This window comes from Schistocerca serialis, chromosome 7, assembly GCF_023864345.2.
Source record: "Schistocerca serialis cubense isolate TAMUIC-IGC-003099 chromosome 7, iqSchSeri2.2, whole genome shotgun sequence".
In the NCBI taxonomy this organism is placed as follows: domain Eukaryota; kingdom Metazoa; phylum Arthropoda; class Insecta; order Orthoptera; family Acrididae; genus Schistocerca; species Schistocerca serialis.
Genome location: NC_064644.1, coordinates 182646104 through 182662808, shown reverse-complemented (window position 1 = coordinate 182662808; position 16705 = coordinate 182646104). Strand labels below are relative to the sequence as shown.

General features: G+C 39.6%; 1 protein-coding gene across 1 annotated transcript in view; it reads right to left on the bottom strand.

The window, feature by feature from the left end:
* The window catches only part of LOC126412463 (nucleolar protein 6), a 141243-nt gene that overhangs the window by 79895 nt on the left and 44643 nt on the right, over window positions 1-16705 (bottom strand). The window contains exon 5 of the mRNA XM_050082074.1: window positions 11135-11317. Within this exon, the coding sequence (XP_049938031.1) occupies window positions 11135-11317 (183 nt within the window). The remainder of the gene's footprint in view (window positions 1-11134; window positions 11318-16705) is intronic.

The following is a 16705-nucleotide window of genomic DNA, read 5'->3' as shown; positions in this document are numbered from 1 at the left end:
GAGGCCAGGAGGGTTACGGGAACGTAGGATGTATTGCAGTGAAAGTTTCCGTCAGTGCAATTCAGAAAAGCTGGCATTGGTTGATAGGATCCATATGGCACAGGCTGTGAAGCACTCATTGAAATGAAGGATATCATGTTTGGCAGTGTGTTCAGCAACAGGGTGGTCCATTTGTTCCTTGGCCACAGTTTGTGGGTGGCCATTCATGCAAACAGACAGCTTGTTGGTTGTCATGCCTACATTGATTGCAGCACAGTGGTTGCAGCTTAGCTTGTAGACAGCATGACTGGTTTCACAGGTAGCCTGTGATGGGATACATAATGTTAGTGACCGGACTGGAGTAGGTGGTGGTGGGAGGATGTATGGGACAGGTGTTGCATCTAGATCTATTACAGGGGTATGAGTCATGAGGTAAGGGATTGGGAGCAGCGGTTGTGTAAGGATATACAAGTATACTGTGTAGGTTTGGTGGATGGCGGAATATCACTGTGGGATGGATGGAAAGAATAGTAGGCAAGACATTTCTCATTTCAAGGCAGGCCGAGAAGTAATCGAAACCCTGGCGGAGAATGTAATTCATTTGCTCCAGTCCTGGGTGGTACTGAGTTACGAGGGGAATGCTCCTCTGTGGCTGGATGGTGGGACTTTGGGAGGTAGTGGAAAGATAAGGAACGGGAGATTTATTTTCGTACAGGTGCGACGAGAGTGGGTGGCTAGGCTGTATGGAAGGGACTTCTTGGTATGGAACGGGTGGCAGCTGTCGAAGTAGAGGTATTGCTGGTGGTGTCCGGCTTTTGAATCCATTTCATCCTTTTTGGAAAATTTTGACACTTATTGGGTGTACTTCTGCAAAATTTTTTGGATGCAATTCTACATTATTTATGTAATTTTTCGCATTTTTCCACCACCATGGATCCTTTCTCCTTCCATCTGCATCAATACAGAAAAGTTTCCTTATCCCTAGCCAGATCCCAGTCCCACATTCTGTTCCTGCATTGTTGCTTGGCTCGTGGTATCTCCCCCCCCCCCCTAATTCCCTTACCATCAAATTACCCACCTCTGGCTGCCACCCCTCCTTTCACAATGACCTCCACCTGTTCAGATTCTGCCAATCCTTAGCCCCCACCAACATAGACCTGCAAAAGCATATCAACCAAGCCCAAACCTCCATGCAGTACCTTCTCCCCAACCACAAAATTCTCCTGCTACACAATCCCCAATTCCTGGAACCATTAACAAACATGGCTGTAAGTTGCCACAACTACCATCAGAAACATACGAGTCACAACTGAAGGAACTCAACTATGTTCAAAATGTTTCCATTGGCATATTTTCTAGGAGGTGAATAATATGCTACGTAGTGTGAAGGACTTTTATAATACTACTACAGCGCAGAACAGAGAAAATGACAACTCTATACAAATTACTAAATCAATGTCATCCACCACATTTTTCTGTCTGCATGTCAACATTAATATCAGTAAGTGTTACAGGCATTTTGATATGGTTTTCACTAACAGATACACCAATTCCTGATGAAGGTTTGTGAATGTAATTTGTAATTACAGCAATCATGAGTGTGTAATATATGTATTGTTACCTGTTCCATATTTAATAGGCATTAGGAGTGACATCTAATGGCAATGATGGAAACTAAGAGCTGGTCAGCTGTAGATGAAGTGGTGTCTCATGGGGAAAGCAGTTGAGGAATCAACTGCTGTGAGTGAGGAGTACAGCAAAGCTTGAACAGAATCTACACATATTATAAATTAAAGTATCTCATCACTTGTTTCTGTTTGTACGTGAAAGCTAATCACAGTAATTACTATAGGTATTTTGATATTGTTTTCACTAATGGATGGACAGATTCAAAATGAAGATTTGTGTATATATTTTATTATTGCTATGCCAGACAAGTCTTTGGCTGTAAATACTTAGTGCTACCACATGAAGCCAGAACAGGTCACTAGTCTACTTTTTTTTCCTTCGTTTTTTTTTGCCTGATGAAAATTGTGGATAATAGATTTACATCTCTCTGCCCAAAGAAGCATAAATTTGGTTTACAAGATACAAGAGTGAAACTTGTGACAGACAAATTCATGAAGAAGAGTTTAAAGTTGCACTGAGGCAAAATGTGACACAGAAAAGTTCCTCAACAAAGCAGAATTTATTCTGGGTGAAACAGCTTTATTTTGAAAAAATTTCTGGCATCACACTTATCCATAGACGACCAATGCGTGAAGCACAGAAACGCCAAACAGAAACAGCAGTCACATTAGCTTTCAAGCACTTGCTCTTTTTCTAGCAAAAGTACACACTTTCACACATACATAACCACACAGACACCCAAATACACACTTCCTGTGGAGTGTGTGTGTGTGTGTGTGTGTGTGTGTGTGGTTGTGTATGTGTGAATGTGTGTACTTTTGCTAGAAAAAGAGCAAGTGCTTCAACAGCTATTGTAGGTACTGTTCCTGTTAACGTGTTTTTGTGCTCCACGCACTGGTCCACTACAGGTAAGTGGTTGCCTTCCCTCATTTTATGTATTGCTCCACTCAGGAATTTGTTGCAGCTAAACATTTATTTATATTAGCGAAAAACTTATACTTGGTCTCAAGAAAACTAAAATCTATGTTCTCCTCTGTTTGGATGGCATTCTCATTTTCCATTGATTTCGACCAAAAAATTGAATAAGAAATCAAAGACATATTTGGGAAAGAAAAAAATTCCTTTCAGGCTTTCTTGGTGAATTTCACTGATGAATTATTCTCATGGCAATAACATCCTGAAGCAATGTTTCACTGAGTTTCAATGAGATTCATCATCTTGAGATTTCAACTGAAGATGATGAGTAGGAAATGTGTTCAATTGTCACTTCAAGATTACTCTGATATTCTGAGAATATTTCATTGCAAATAAAAATTCTTTTAAAAATTATCCTTTTTTTCTCCTCAATAATTTCCTCTACTGTAACCCTCTCTTTAGGGTCTGCAACATTTACTAAACACAAATAAACTTTGTTTAACAACAGATTAAACTTGTCTTCAAAAAAGAAAACAAAATAATTGCTCTTGGACAAAAATATATGCAATTTTTCCTGACTGATATGCAATAGTTCCTGACTGAATATACATGGTGTATATGTGGACAGTTCCTGTTAACGTGTTTTTGTGCTCCACGCACTGGTCCACTACAGGTAAGTGGTTGCCTTCCCTCATTTTATGTATTGCTCCACTCAGGAATTTGTTGCAGCTAAACATTTATTTATATTAGCGAAAAACTTATACTTGGTCTCAAGAAAACTAAAATCTATGTTCTCCTCTGTTTGGATGGCATTCTCATTTTCCATTGATTTCGACCAAAAAATTGAATAAGAAATCAAAGACATATTTGGGAAAGAAAAAAATTCCTTTCAGGCTTTCTTGGTGAATTTCACTGATGAATTATTCTCATGGCAATAACATCCTGAAGCAATGTTTCACTGAGTTTCAATGAGATTCATCATCTTGAGATTTCAACTGAAGATGATGAGTAGGAAATGTGTTCAATTGTCACTTCAAGATTACTCTGATATTCTGAGAATATTTCATTGCAAATAAAAATTCTTTTAAAAATTATCCTTTTTTTCTCCTCAATAATTTCCTCTACTGTAACCCTCTCTTTAGGGTCTGCAACATTTACTAAACACAAATAAACTTTGTTTAACAACAGATTAAACTTGTCTTCAAAAAAGAAAACAAAATAATTGCTCTTGGACAAAAATATATGCAATTTTTCCTGACTGATATGCAATAGTTCCTGACTGAATATACATGGTGTATATGTGGACAAGAAAAAAATTCCTGATTTCGTGGTTAAAAATACACTTTTTCCTGGGTGAAGATACACCTTTCCCCATGTGAGAATACACTAGCTCTGGAGTGAGAGTACATTTTTCCTGTGTTAAGTGGAAATATACTTTCCCTTAGAGCTGTCAAATTTGTCAATCCTTTGAATGGTATGGGTTTTATAAACTGGCGTAGAAGTTCCTGGCACTTTAGGAAACAAAACCCAGCATAGTTCATGTCACATGATCTCATCAGCCAACAATAGCAGATACTCAAAGAGTAGGACAAGTTATGTAGTCTGCCAAGCAAGTTAAGTAGTGCAAATACGCAAACGAGAAAAGTTAATGGTTTAAAGTAATATACATACAGTATAGCTACATGAAAAGTTAAGCTTTCACATAAAATGTCGGCCATCAAAAAATTTTTCGCTGTTGTTGTTTTTTTTTTTTTTTTTTTTTTTTTTTTTTCGAAGTCCTAATAGCACAGTTTAAATCCCAGCAGCTGTATATTTGTGATAAGCACGATCATAAATTTTACTACTGTGCACTGAATATTTTGTGGGTTACCTGGCTAAATACATGTTCTGTCAAGCCCTCTGCCTTTTCTATAGAAAACCCAATTACATGTGAAATTGCTGAACTCACCTTGCCTTTTTTTCTTTCTTTTTTTTTTTAAGGATAATTATACTTTTTGCCATCATTATTGCATAATTTGTAATCTATGAAAGAAATACAATAAATACAGGGTGTCCAGAAAAGGACTCCCTGATTTCAAAATTAAATATCTCGAAAACAAAGATCAATAGAGGAATGCAGTAAACGGTATGTTTATGTGAAAGCTGTAAGAAGTTTATACAGCAGTTTGAAATAATAGTTACAAAAGTTGCTAACAGATGGCGCTGGACGCTGTACAGCTCATATCAGCATACATAAGTGACATAATCATATGAAAACAATCTTTGCAAACAATCACATCACAATGTTTTCAAAATGTTCACCATTGGCACTACAGAGGTGGCGCAAATGAAGAATGAAATTCGCAATCACATTTCGTAGTGTCTCAACCGAAATGGGTTCACATGCCACAGAGATTGCCGATTCAAGCTCGTCCAGTGTGGCGGGATGCTTCGGGTAGACCATGTCTTTCACTGTGCCCCACAAAAAAAAGTCACAGGGAGTCAAATCCGGCGAATATGGAGGTCAATCCATTACTGCGCCAGTAAATTTGGGATATTCCAAAGCAATGACTCGATTCCTGAAGTATTCCTCAAGAAAGCGAAACACTTGTTCGGTCCGATGTGGTCGGGCTCCATCTTGCATAAACCATTCAGTACCTGGTTGATCCTCTAACGCTTGCTGTGTGGCGACAAATTGTTCCAAAATTGCAACGTAACGTGCACCAGTGACCGTTCCTCGAATGAGAAAAGGGCCAATAATGCCTCTGCTGCATACTGCAGCCCACACAGTAACTTTAGGAGAATACAGGGGTTTCGCTTCACACCAATATGGCTTTTCGGAACCCCAAAATCACCAGTTCTGCTTATTCACGTATCCATGCAGGTGGAAGTGTGCCTCATCTGTAAACCAGATGCAGCCAACATCTAATCCTTCACTATCAATCATTGTGAGCATCTGATTAGCAAAGGCAGCCCTTTGTTGCACAGCTTGTACGGGTATGGCCTGGTGCGTTTGAATTTTGAATGGAAACACGTGTAGGCTCTTTCTCAGTATTTTCTGCGTGCTGGAACACTTCAAACAAGTCTCAGACACAATTCTACAGACGGATGACATTGGATTTCGCTGAATAATTCCAGAAACTGTGGCGATATTTTCAGGCGTAACTGCAGTTTGCTTGCGGCCAACATACCCCACTAGATCATCAGTTACGCTGCCTGTTCGTTGAAATTTTGCGAAGAGCATACAAACGGTTTTCGCATCGGGTCCTTTTGGAACATTAAATCGTGCTTGAAAACTTCGCCTTGTTGCCGTAGGACTCTCTTCTAACCTGTGGTACTCTAGCACCAGAAAAACGCGTTGTTCAATGGAGTACATGGTTTTAATCTCTTCCTTCGGTACGCTAACCTCCTTTCACGTTTCAATAGTGGAACTGATCACTCTGGGCTTCGGATCACTATTTATACTAGGCATTACGTATGGCGATTACAGCACCATCTGTTAGCAGCTTTTGTAACTATTATTTCAAACTGCTGTATAAACTTCTTACAGCTTTCACAATAAACATACCGTTTACTGCATTCCTCTATCGATCTTTGTTTTCGAGATATTTAATTTTGAAATCAGGGAGTCCTTTTCTGGACACCCTGTATTAAAAACTGATCTTGAAGTTTGATCTTTCTTAGTGTGTGTTACCCTTTGAGATATATCTAACACAAATATGGCAGTAAAATTTCAAATAATGGTTTAAATGGCTTGTCTTCTGGGCCCGAAATTTTTCTAAGTGGCTGGTCCTCAAAGTGTTAAGTTTTGAATGAGAGTCAAACATTCTGTGATATAAGAAATTCATTACATATACTCACATGTAACATCACTCATCTTGCGTAAAAGGAAATTTAATTTGAAAGTGACACTTTTAAATTCGCCATTCGAAATATTTTTCCGTGACCGGTTTGAAATATTCACGCTTGTGACGTCACACTCATTGAAAGTTATTCACTGTTACAAAATACCGCATATTTTTTGTCCTAAAACCTTTCACACATTTTGTGGTTGGCAGATGCTTGTGGGTGCAATGTGTTTTGTTGTCGTAAATGATGCATTTTCTTTGCAACTAACATTTTATTTTGGTGTTATTCTCTTTTTTCTGTTTTATTGCTGCAGTATTATTCTGTGACAGTGGGCTAAAGTAAAATTCTTCATTATATTATCAGTTCTTAGCAGTCAAAATTACAACAATTTTACTGAAAACTTCCTGGAGTTCTAAAAATTCCTGAGTTTTACTTGCATTTTTCCCAGATGCAAGAATTCCCATGTTTTCCCCAGATTTCCCGTTGTTCTGGGGTGTATACACCCTGATAAAAGTCCAAGCATTACTACTTCTTTATGCACGTTTACTGAACTACATAAATAAGAATTTCCACTTGAGTCTTGCAGTGTTGGAAACGACACACTCATCAGATCAAATACTGAACAACACAACTCTAAATCAAGTCCAGGTAACCAGTAGTGGCAGTTGTTGTGCAGTTGTACAGTTGTAAAGGCAAAGGTATGACAGCAAATGTGAGTAAGGCAGCCACTAGCTGGCCTTATGCTTGCCCGCTACGAAAGTTTATGTGAGCAGACTGCAACATCATCAGCTTTCTTGCAGCAGGCACTCTTGCTATACTAAATTCCGAGTTACCCATTTTCCAACAGAGAGTTGAATGAAAATATCAACATCATGTTTATTCCTAACACCACTACATTATGCACCCCATACACCAGGAGGCTTTTGACACATTTAAAGTCTAAAGTTTTCTCAAATTCCATTGCAGAACAAGGTGCTGATGACTTTACTACCAAATCGTTCTGGTGATTGTTTAAGATTAAGATGGTAACTGATGCAAATGGAGATGAATGATATAGTGAAGAAGAGTGGTCCACTATCATTCCAAAATGTATGAATGATAATATGGAGTAAAACACTGTCTGATGCTGCACCAGTTCCAAGTAATGAATGGGAAAGTTCCAGCATTATTCCACCCAGAGATAGCAGGCATAGTGCAATAAATTAGTTTCACTGATGTTGATGAAAGAGATACAAATGTAGTTCTCAGCTCTCGTCCCACAGGATAAAGCAAGAAGAATCTGATGGTTGTTCTAGTGGATAATAAGGAAAAAAACATCATCTGATTTTTAGATACTACAGTGACAATTATTGAAGGCAACAAAGAGAAACAATAAAGAGAAGAGAGCAGTTGAGTATGTTCAAATTTGTTACGAAGGCCTGCATGATTAATTTTGATTGTAAATGTGGTATCTCTTGAAAATAGCCTCAGAAACTGAATTAAGCATATAATCTACATCTGATGTAGATGATGCAGAAGCTATATTAGTTGTGAAACTGAACTTTTATTGCAAAATAATTTAATTGAATAGATACAAAATCAACTCACCATGCGGCATCAGAACACACACACAAAAGAAAGTTATAATTAGGCAAGCTTTTGGAGCCAGTGGCTCCTGCTTCAGGCATAAGGGTTGAAGGGGAACGAAGCGGGGTGAGAAAAAGGACTTGAGAGGTCTAGGAAAAGGGATAGATTTTGGTAAAATCACCCAGGACCCCAAGTCAGGGGAGACTTACCTGATGGGATGATAATATGTCTAAATTATTGCCCACTACACCTCGAATAGCCTTTTGTCGCCCTCCCAATGTCCGCAATATTCTTGTCAGATCCTATGCTCCTTCTGCACCCACCTCGCTACCCTATGGCCTAAGCCCTGAGACTAAAAGACTTGCCCTATGCACCATCCTTTCACCACCTATATCAGCCCTGTAACTGGTCTTTCCTTCTGAATCATCAACAGACACATAATAGATAATGTGACCTGTTGATGACTCAACACTTCTGCCTTTTTGTAAGTGGTCTCCTTTATTCTTAAACTAAGAACTTAATTGTAAGGATACAAATATTTTATTTAACCAATAAGCTAAATAATTACAAGAAAATTGTGATTTTGTACCATCATAATGAAAAAAACATTTGTTTATAACAAAATACCATAACATACATCATTTTCTCTGTCCTGTGCTGTGAAACTGGGAAACATCAATTGAACGGTTTATCCTTTCCTCTATGTGACAGTAATTGCTTCTCACACAGTACGTTCTATTCAGTTGACATCTGATGTCAGAAAAGCAAACAATTTTGTTTGATAGGAAATATTAGACTTAATCTCATTATATCACACAATGGAAACTCCAGGTTGGAATATCAACAATAATAGGAAAAGGAAAGACTGCTAGCCACTGTAAAGATGACACATCACGTTGCAGACAGGCATATCGAAAAGACTGTTACACATTTAGCTTTCAGCCAAAGGCCTCGCCAGAAAGAAGAAACACACATTCGGACAAGCAATGACACCTCAAGCACACATTCACATGAACAAGGACACATTCACACGAGCAAGGACACCTCAAGCACACTTCACTGCCACATCTGGCAGGTCAGGCCGAAATGTAGCTGTCATCATATTCTTCCCAGGTGTGCAGCCGGATCAAAACGTCATCTTGACACAATATTTCAGCGGTCCAACTGGCCGCCATCTTCAGGTGAGAGTGCTGGTACATGATCTCGCCGGAACTGCGGCGAGATCATGTACCAGCACTCTCACCTGAAGATGGCGGCCAGTTGGACCGCTGAAATACTGTGTCAAGATGACGTTACAACACGGCTGCACACCTGAGAAGAATATTATCAATTATTACGCCGGGAAAGCCTTTGGAGTCACATGCAGTTTTCACGTTGAGCTGTAATCTGGAGTGCGGCAGGAAAGGGGGGGGGGGGGGGGATATCAGGGTACAGGTGAAGGCAGAAGAGAGTGCTGTCTGGCAGAGCATGCAGCAACTATACAGAGGCACAACAAGACTGCCAGGCACAGTATTGGAGGGTTGTTGGATAAAAAGGTGTGGGGGGGTGGGGGTTAATTATCCCGGCCTCAACCTAAGGTAACCTACTGTGTCACACCCTCCACCCAACAGGCTCCATCCCCTCTGCCCCTCTGTCCTATCATTCCTTCCTATTCACATCCCCTAACCCTCATTGTGTGCCACACTCCGCCAATGCACCTGCTTATTTTTCCCCTTATCTGCTCCTCCCCTTTACCACTCCCTGCCTCCTCCCCCCCCCACCCCCCCCCCCCCCCCACCTCCCTGCTCCACAGCCTCCCAACACTGTGCCTGACAGTCTTCTCAAGCCTCCATCAAGTTTCTGCATGCTCCATCAGACAGTGCTCTACTCCCCCCAGCCCTCCCCCTCCCCCCCTGCCCCACTCCAGACTGCATTCCAATACGAGCTGCCAGAGAGGGTAATCATTGTCATGCCTGTCTGCAATTCAACATGTCATCTTTATGGTGAGTAGCAAACTTTCCTTTTCCTCATACCATTAACCTCATTATATGAGTGACAAACCTGTTAACACTGGATAATTATTTGTGTGCCATCAGTGCCACATTAGTACATTTCATTGAAAAAATAAGTACAATGAACCAACAACAACTGCAAAATGATCTTTAGTTACTAATGATTATCAAGAAGGATATATTATGGCAGACTCACATTTGATGGAAAATCAGTGGGACAGAATGTCAACATCAGATATTTATGCATTACATTTATCCCAATTTCAACAGTCACTGTCAAATTTAACAAAGCAGTAACTTCATGTATTTTTTATGAAACTGGTATGACACTGGCATCTATAGGTGGTACGTTACACTCCTGCCATGTCCAGACCTTTTTTAGAAAAGAGTTGTGGAACAAACAAGTGTCCTACAATCTTTTATCAATAAAAATGCATCCGTTTGAATTATATTATTTCCGACATGCAAATATTTAGTAGGCGCAGAAAAAATAGTCTTGGTTATTTTTTCTGTATCTAAAGATCTATTACAGTTGCAGTACCAGTGCTACTGTGGTAGTTTTGGAGTGGAGTGATTTTAATTGCAAATATTTTGTTATTTGTTTCTGCATGATATGAATCAGCAAAACTGATGTTCTAAAAGGAAATGCATCCCTGCATTATAAAGCTGAAAAACTACTTCCCATGACATCATGAAATGTTGAATTAGTTTCAAATGTCTGACAGCCAATAAAAACTAAAACTAAAATGTAAGATATCGTCATCATCTGAATAACCACCTGCAGTAACCAGTAGAAACGTACTTCCTCAATTATTCATGTTTAATACAGACTTTTCCCTCAGTGCATCATAATATACATTATTCATATTGTCAAATAAGTACAAGGCATTAAAAAAAGAACAAAGAGCTGCAAGGAAATAACACAGCAACTAGCTAAAAGTAAGACTGATGTTAACACATTCTGATTTACTGTATGCACATTAATGAAAGTTTCACATTGAGATCCCTTACTCTCATAGGAGTACTACTTGATAATTTCCAATTATCAACCTAAAAATGCTAGTCACATAATTAACACAGAGATAAGATAAACAACAGTGTCAGCACAGTATCACATGCAATTGCTGTTTATGCAATTGCTCTTTATAGCCTGGTCCCACAAAGAACAACAACATTTAACAATATTTACTTTCATTAGGTTTTAAATGATAATTTTATTGACAAACCTGTGGCATTTCAACATTGAGGTCCACAGTGACATCTGGCCCAACACAGCACTGTAGCCTCCAAGAGCCAATCAGGGAAATAGAAGCTGGTCGAAGAAATTGGAAGATACCTTTATTGCAAACAAGGTTGGGAATAAGAGGCATCCTTACTTTCAGCTTCTTTAGCCATTTCTGATTTGTAAGCTACAAAATAAAAGCAAAAAACAAAATATATTTGAAACTGTAGAACGTATTTAACTATTACCTGTATTTGTTATTAATGTGCTATTAACAAGAGGCCTGTTTGAAAAAATAACCAACTTTTTTCTCATAATCAAGTAATTTTAATCAAGTCACAGATATTCAGAACTGGTCTGCTTCAAAGTATCCCCACCCCCCTTTCCATGTCCACAAACAGGCAGTGTCGCTTCAGGACAGTTTTCAGTTTTGATTTTGAAAATAACAGAGGCACATGGGGCAAACTCTGGAGAGAATTGTGGCAGGTGTTTTTTTTTTTTTTTTTTTTTTTTTTTTTTTTTTTTTTTTTTTTTTTTTTTTTTTTGGGGGGGGGGGGGGGGGGTAAAAACTGGCAAAGTTCAGTGAGCAGGCTTGTTGTGATGAGGAAGGAACCATGAGTTGTCTTGCCACATCTCTTCTCCCTCAACCCAATTCCTCACCAAACACATGGTGATAACTGGACTGTCATAGCTGTAATCCCACACTTGTCTCCAGTTGGCTGGTTGGTTGATTTCGGGGAGGGGACCAAACAGCAAGTTCAGAGGTCCGATCGGATTGGGGGAAGGATGAGGAAGAAAGTCGGCCATGCCCTTTCAAGGAACCATCTCAGCATTTGCCTGAAGCGAATTTGGAAAATCACGGAAAACCTAAATAAGGTCTGCCAGATGCGGGTTTGAACCGTCGTCATCCCGAATGCAAGTCTAGTGTGCTAACCACTACGTCACCTCACTCAGTTTGTCTCCACTGATAATTTTTTTACATGGATGTTATGTCACTGTCTACTTTTTCAAGGAACAGCTCACTAACACTCACTGTATCATTGTTCTGCCCTTTGATCATTATACAAGGAACAAACTTTTTAGTGCATGGTAAAACTGTAGGAAAATTTGAGACATGTTAAATAGAAAAATAAAACAAACAAACAAAATTGTTAACAAACTAGTGTTCAATTAGATCAAATTAATGTTAAAAGATATTAATTTCACAGTTCCATAACAGTTCTTTGCTCAAGGAGCTTAATCAAGAGATAGCCTTCAGAGAAGCTTTTATGAAGATATTCCAGTCTCCTTGAAACAATAATCTTGGACATTCTCCAGTAATGTGATACACTATTCATTGTGCCATAATCACATTTAGGGCTATGTACGATGCATCATTTATGAAGGGCTGTTTTCCATCTTTACAAGGGTCATTCAAATGAAATTGAGTACCTGACATAATGGGACCACAGAATGGTGCCATTCAAAAATAATCATCATCTGCATTAAGACATTTACCCACTGGGAGATGATGCAATCAATTCTCATCTCGTAGAACATGTTTGGTCATTGATGGATCCACAGCCACACCTGTTCTCGCACTTCCTCATCTGACTGAAATTGACATATATACATGTATTTTTTCAGGACACGAACGATGTGAAAAATGCATGGAGAAAGATCTGCACTACACAGAGGAAGTTGCAGAGTTTACCAGCCAAATCACTGAAGCAAAGCCTTTGTCAAATTCGCAGTGTGGGGGTGAGCATTATCACACAACAGGCTGCTTCTGCCTGACAGCATTCCCAGGCATTTTGACTATACGGCACATTGCAGATTCTACAAAGGTACTTGTGTGGACAGCTATGGATTTCTTTGGAGGGCGAGATATGGGACATTTCCATTGTTAGCTTTACCATTTGCCGTCAGGCTATCACAATGCTGTCGGACGGAATCACCCTCTTGCACAATAATGCCCACCCCCACACTGACAATTGGGTAAAGGTTACGCTTCAGCAGTTTGGCTGAGAAACACTGCAACCTTCCTCCATATAGCCCTGATCTTGCACCATGTGATTTTCACATTTTCGGCAACCTGAAGAGAAACGTGCATGGAGTCAGTTTCAGTCACATGAGAAAGTGTAGGAGTTGGTACAATTGTGGATCTGTCAGTGGCCAACTGTGATCTACAAAACAGGAATTAATTTTCTCATCTCCCAGTGGGATAAATATCTTAACACATGTGGTGATTACTTTTGAATGGGATCATTTCTTCATCATATTGTGGTGGGTGTTCAGTTTTCTTTTGACTGCCTGTCATATATGCATGGTTCTAAAGTGGTGGAGGCAGCTCCAGATTTTGCTTGGCAGTTGCTTGCATGTGGGTGGCATGTCAATATAATTCACTGGTCTTTTCCAGAGAGTTGAATTAGATCATCACTAATCTAAATCGCAAGGAATAGGTTGATGAATATAGTTGAGATCTCGGACACACTTTCTGGACTTACGCCTGCTATGTGGAAGGTTAAAAAGAATTTCAATGATTGGACAGTCTGGGAACTGATCCACTGCAAACTTTACAACACTCCAGTACACTGCCTATTGTCAACTCAGATCTGGAGGCGCTGTATTAGACAAGACATCAGCTTATGCTCAGACAAAACATTAAAACTCTCATCACATTTGTTTTAACATCTGTCTACAAATATGCCGCTGCCCTATGAAAATGAAATGTAGTCTAATAAATTATGAAGTACAGTCATTCGTACACAACAAATACCGCATATTGGAGGGTCCACTCACCAAGGCAAGAAGCCATGCATAGTAGAATTTTGGTCTATGCGATGATGAGTAAGGAGAACCCCATCCTGTATCCATGGGTGGAAGCCTGTATAACACAGCCTTGTTATGGACTTTACCAGACGCAGCTTATAGTCTGCCACTTAAAGCCGCTCTTCCTCCCACCAACGCATGATTCTGTACCTCAACAGTAAGGCGATAGCAGGCAGGGGGATGACACACTCAACTAACTAAAGATCACAACACTCCTCACAGGCTGCTACATCTGCCCTTTTGTTCCCTGCAATACCCACGTGCTCGGGCAGCCAGCAGAATGACACCTCCTTCCTCACTCTTTGTAACTGGAGGACATTCTGAACGACTTTATCTGCTGGGTACAAGTTTTACAGAGAGTGAAGGACACACAGGGAATCAGAACAGACAAGGAATTTAGCACACATTACAAATCTCATCTGCATCTGCTCCACTTCCCGCAACATCATGTATAACTCCATGTCAAAGATCATAAACTCATGATGCAATCGGAACTTGAGGACGCAATCACGGAAAACAACAGAGCAAACAAAGCAGCTCTCATAAATGTAGCTAAGGAGTTGTGGTGCTCACTTAAAATGTCATAAAATAATGTATTAAAAATATACACATATGTGCAACCTCTCCTGTACTGCACTAAATCTAAAATCCCTCTGGGCATCTGTAGCAACCAGGGTAACAGGCAGTTCAGACCCTGGATTTGGAGCTGAACTTGCTCCACACCAAGTGATGTGAGTTCACACATCGCATGGATCCCAAATGGCCTTGCTGCCCATGGATGATTGATAAAGATGTCTTCCATAGCTATACGAGCAATGATATGCTATGCTGGTGAAATGGGAAGGAGTTGCAGCCGGATGATAAGTGGATCCCCATCCCCAGCACAGAGACTGGGTATGGAGCACTTGTGCCTAGCTGGATCCCCCATGGCCTATAGTATAGTGTCAACAATCTTCAGGTAAGGACGCCTCGCTGACTGTAAACTGTGCAAGCACAGTCCAGCCACAATCGCTCTATAAAACTGGAGAATACATGCTCTGTCCACACCCCAAGACCTGTGGCTAAGACACTTCAAGATATTCAGTGCCTTCTGGGCCCTTGCCTTCAGGTCCTTTAGGTGTGCTAACCACAACAATTTTGAGTCAAAAATAAGGCCCAGAAATCTCACCCCCACTTTTTTGCAGAAAATGTAAACCCTGTCTTTGCAGCCCACTCCTCTAAATTCTGCACCATAAGTTGCAAGCAACGAATTACTGCTGCAACAATGGAGGAGGAACACAAAACTGCAAAATCCCCACAAATTAGGATCATTGTACAGCTTTCTTCACCAAACACATGTAACTGTTTGTGGCTGTGGCAAAGAAGGTAAGACTTAAAACATTGTGCTGAGGGACACCATTCTCCTGCTCAAAATGACGCAACAGCATGATACCAACTTGAGACAAAAAAACTCAGACTGGATGGACCATATAAAGATGGGGACGCAACCACAGATGTCCCACTGGTGGGGCTGCCCTAGAATAATGTGTCTTCAAGTAGTCTGATGTGAAAGACTACACCAATACAGTGATGGTTTGTAGGAGAGTTGTGTGCTAACAGATGAGATCAAAGGTCTTTCTGTTCACAGGTAACCTAATATTGATTTACAGACACTTTTGAATCAGGAAAACAGTTCATAATACTGTGTTTGACTCAGAGCACCTTCTCCATAAACTTCCTTTATGTTTCTACAATTGTTTCCTTCGATTACTTGCAAAATTTTGCACCACATTGCTGTCCCTGAAAATCACTCATTACATGAACTGCCACAAATACTGTATCATCCTTTACTCAAACAACAGTAGCCTTGAATTGAACAAGATATTAATGATCTAAAACAATGTGTTTCCTTGGAAGGTTGTGATGGGTACAGAGCCACTTACAGTATGTCACTAAGATATTTTATTGCATGAAAAATAGAAGTTCCATAATTTTTTAAGAGACCTCATTAGTAGTCATTAAGAAAAAAATCACACTGCTCTCTATTAGCACAAAATAAACAATGTTAATATATGCAGTTAAGAAAAATATGCTCTGGAACATATGTAACAGAGTAAAGACTCAAAAAGTAAAATAAAGAGCACTTACCAGTACTGTCTAGCTCATGAATGAAAGACCAAAAATAAATTAATGAACAGTGATGCAACTACAATAAATCATTTATTGCAACAAATAAATAAATAATAATGAAGAGAGTGAGTCCCTTAGAATGTATATCATTACTGACAATTACAGCAAGAAGTCATTCTAACAAATACTTTGTCTTTAACACCATGAACCATGTGCACAGAAATACGAATGGCCAATGACATAGAAAACATCTAGATATGAAATAAATAACAGAAATTTATATATTAAGAACTAAAAGAAAAGTTGATTTGCTGAAACTGGAATTGAGCCTATAAAAAATGTAGTAAACACTAATTGTCCTGCAGACAGTAAATTTTTTTTATACTTTGGGACCAACAAGCCATGGCTGTACTGACCTAGACCATATCTGTCATACCTTGCGAGAGCAATGTCTCTCCTCTTTGGATGGCTAAAGGCTTTACATTTTAGCCCCTCCCAGCTCAAGTGGTGTTACTCGCAGTATTCTTGTTTTGAGATATTTAATGGTTAACTATAGTTAAATTCTTTTATCTTGGCGGTTCGCACATGCCCGCCCAGATGCGGGAGATTGCTGCATTGCCAGTTGCAAACGCCAAGAGAAGCAGCACCATAGTAT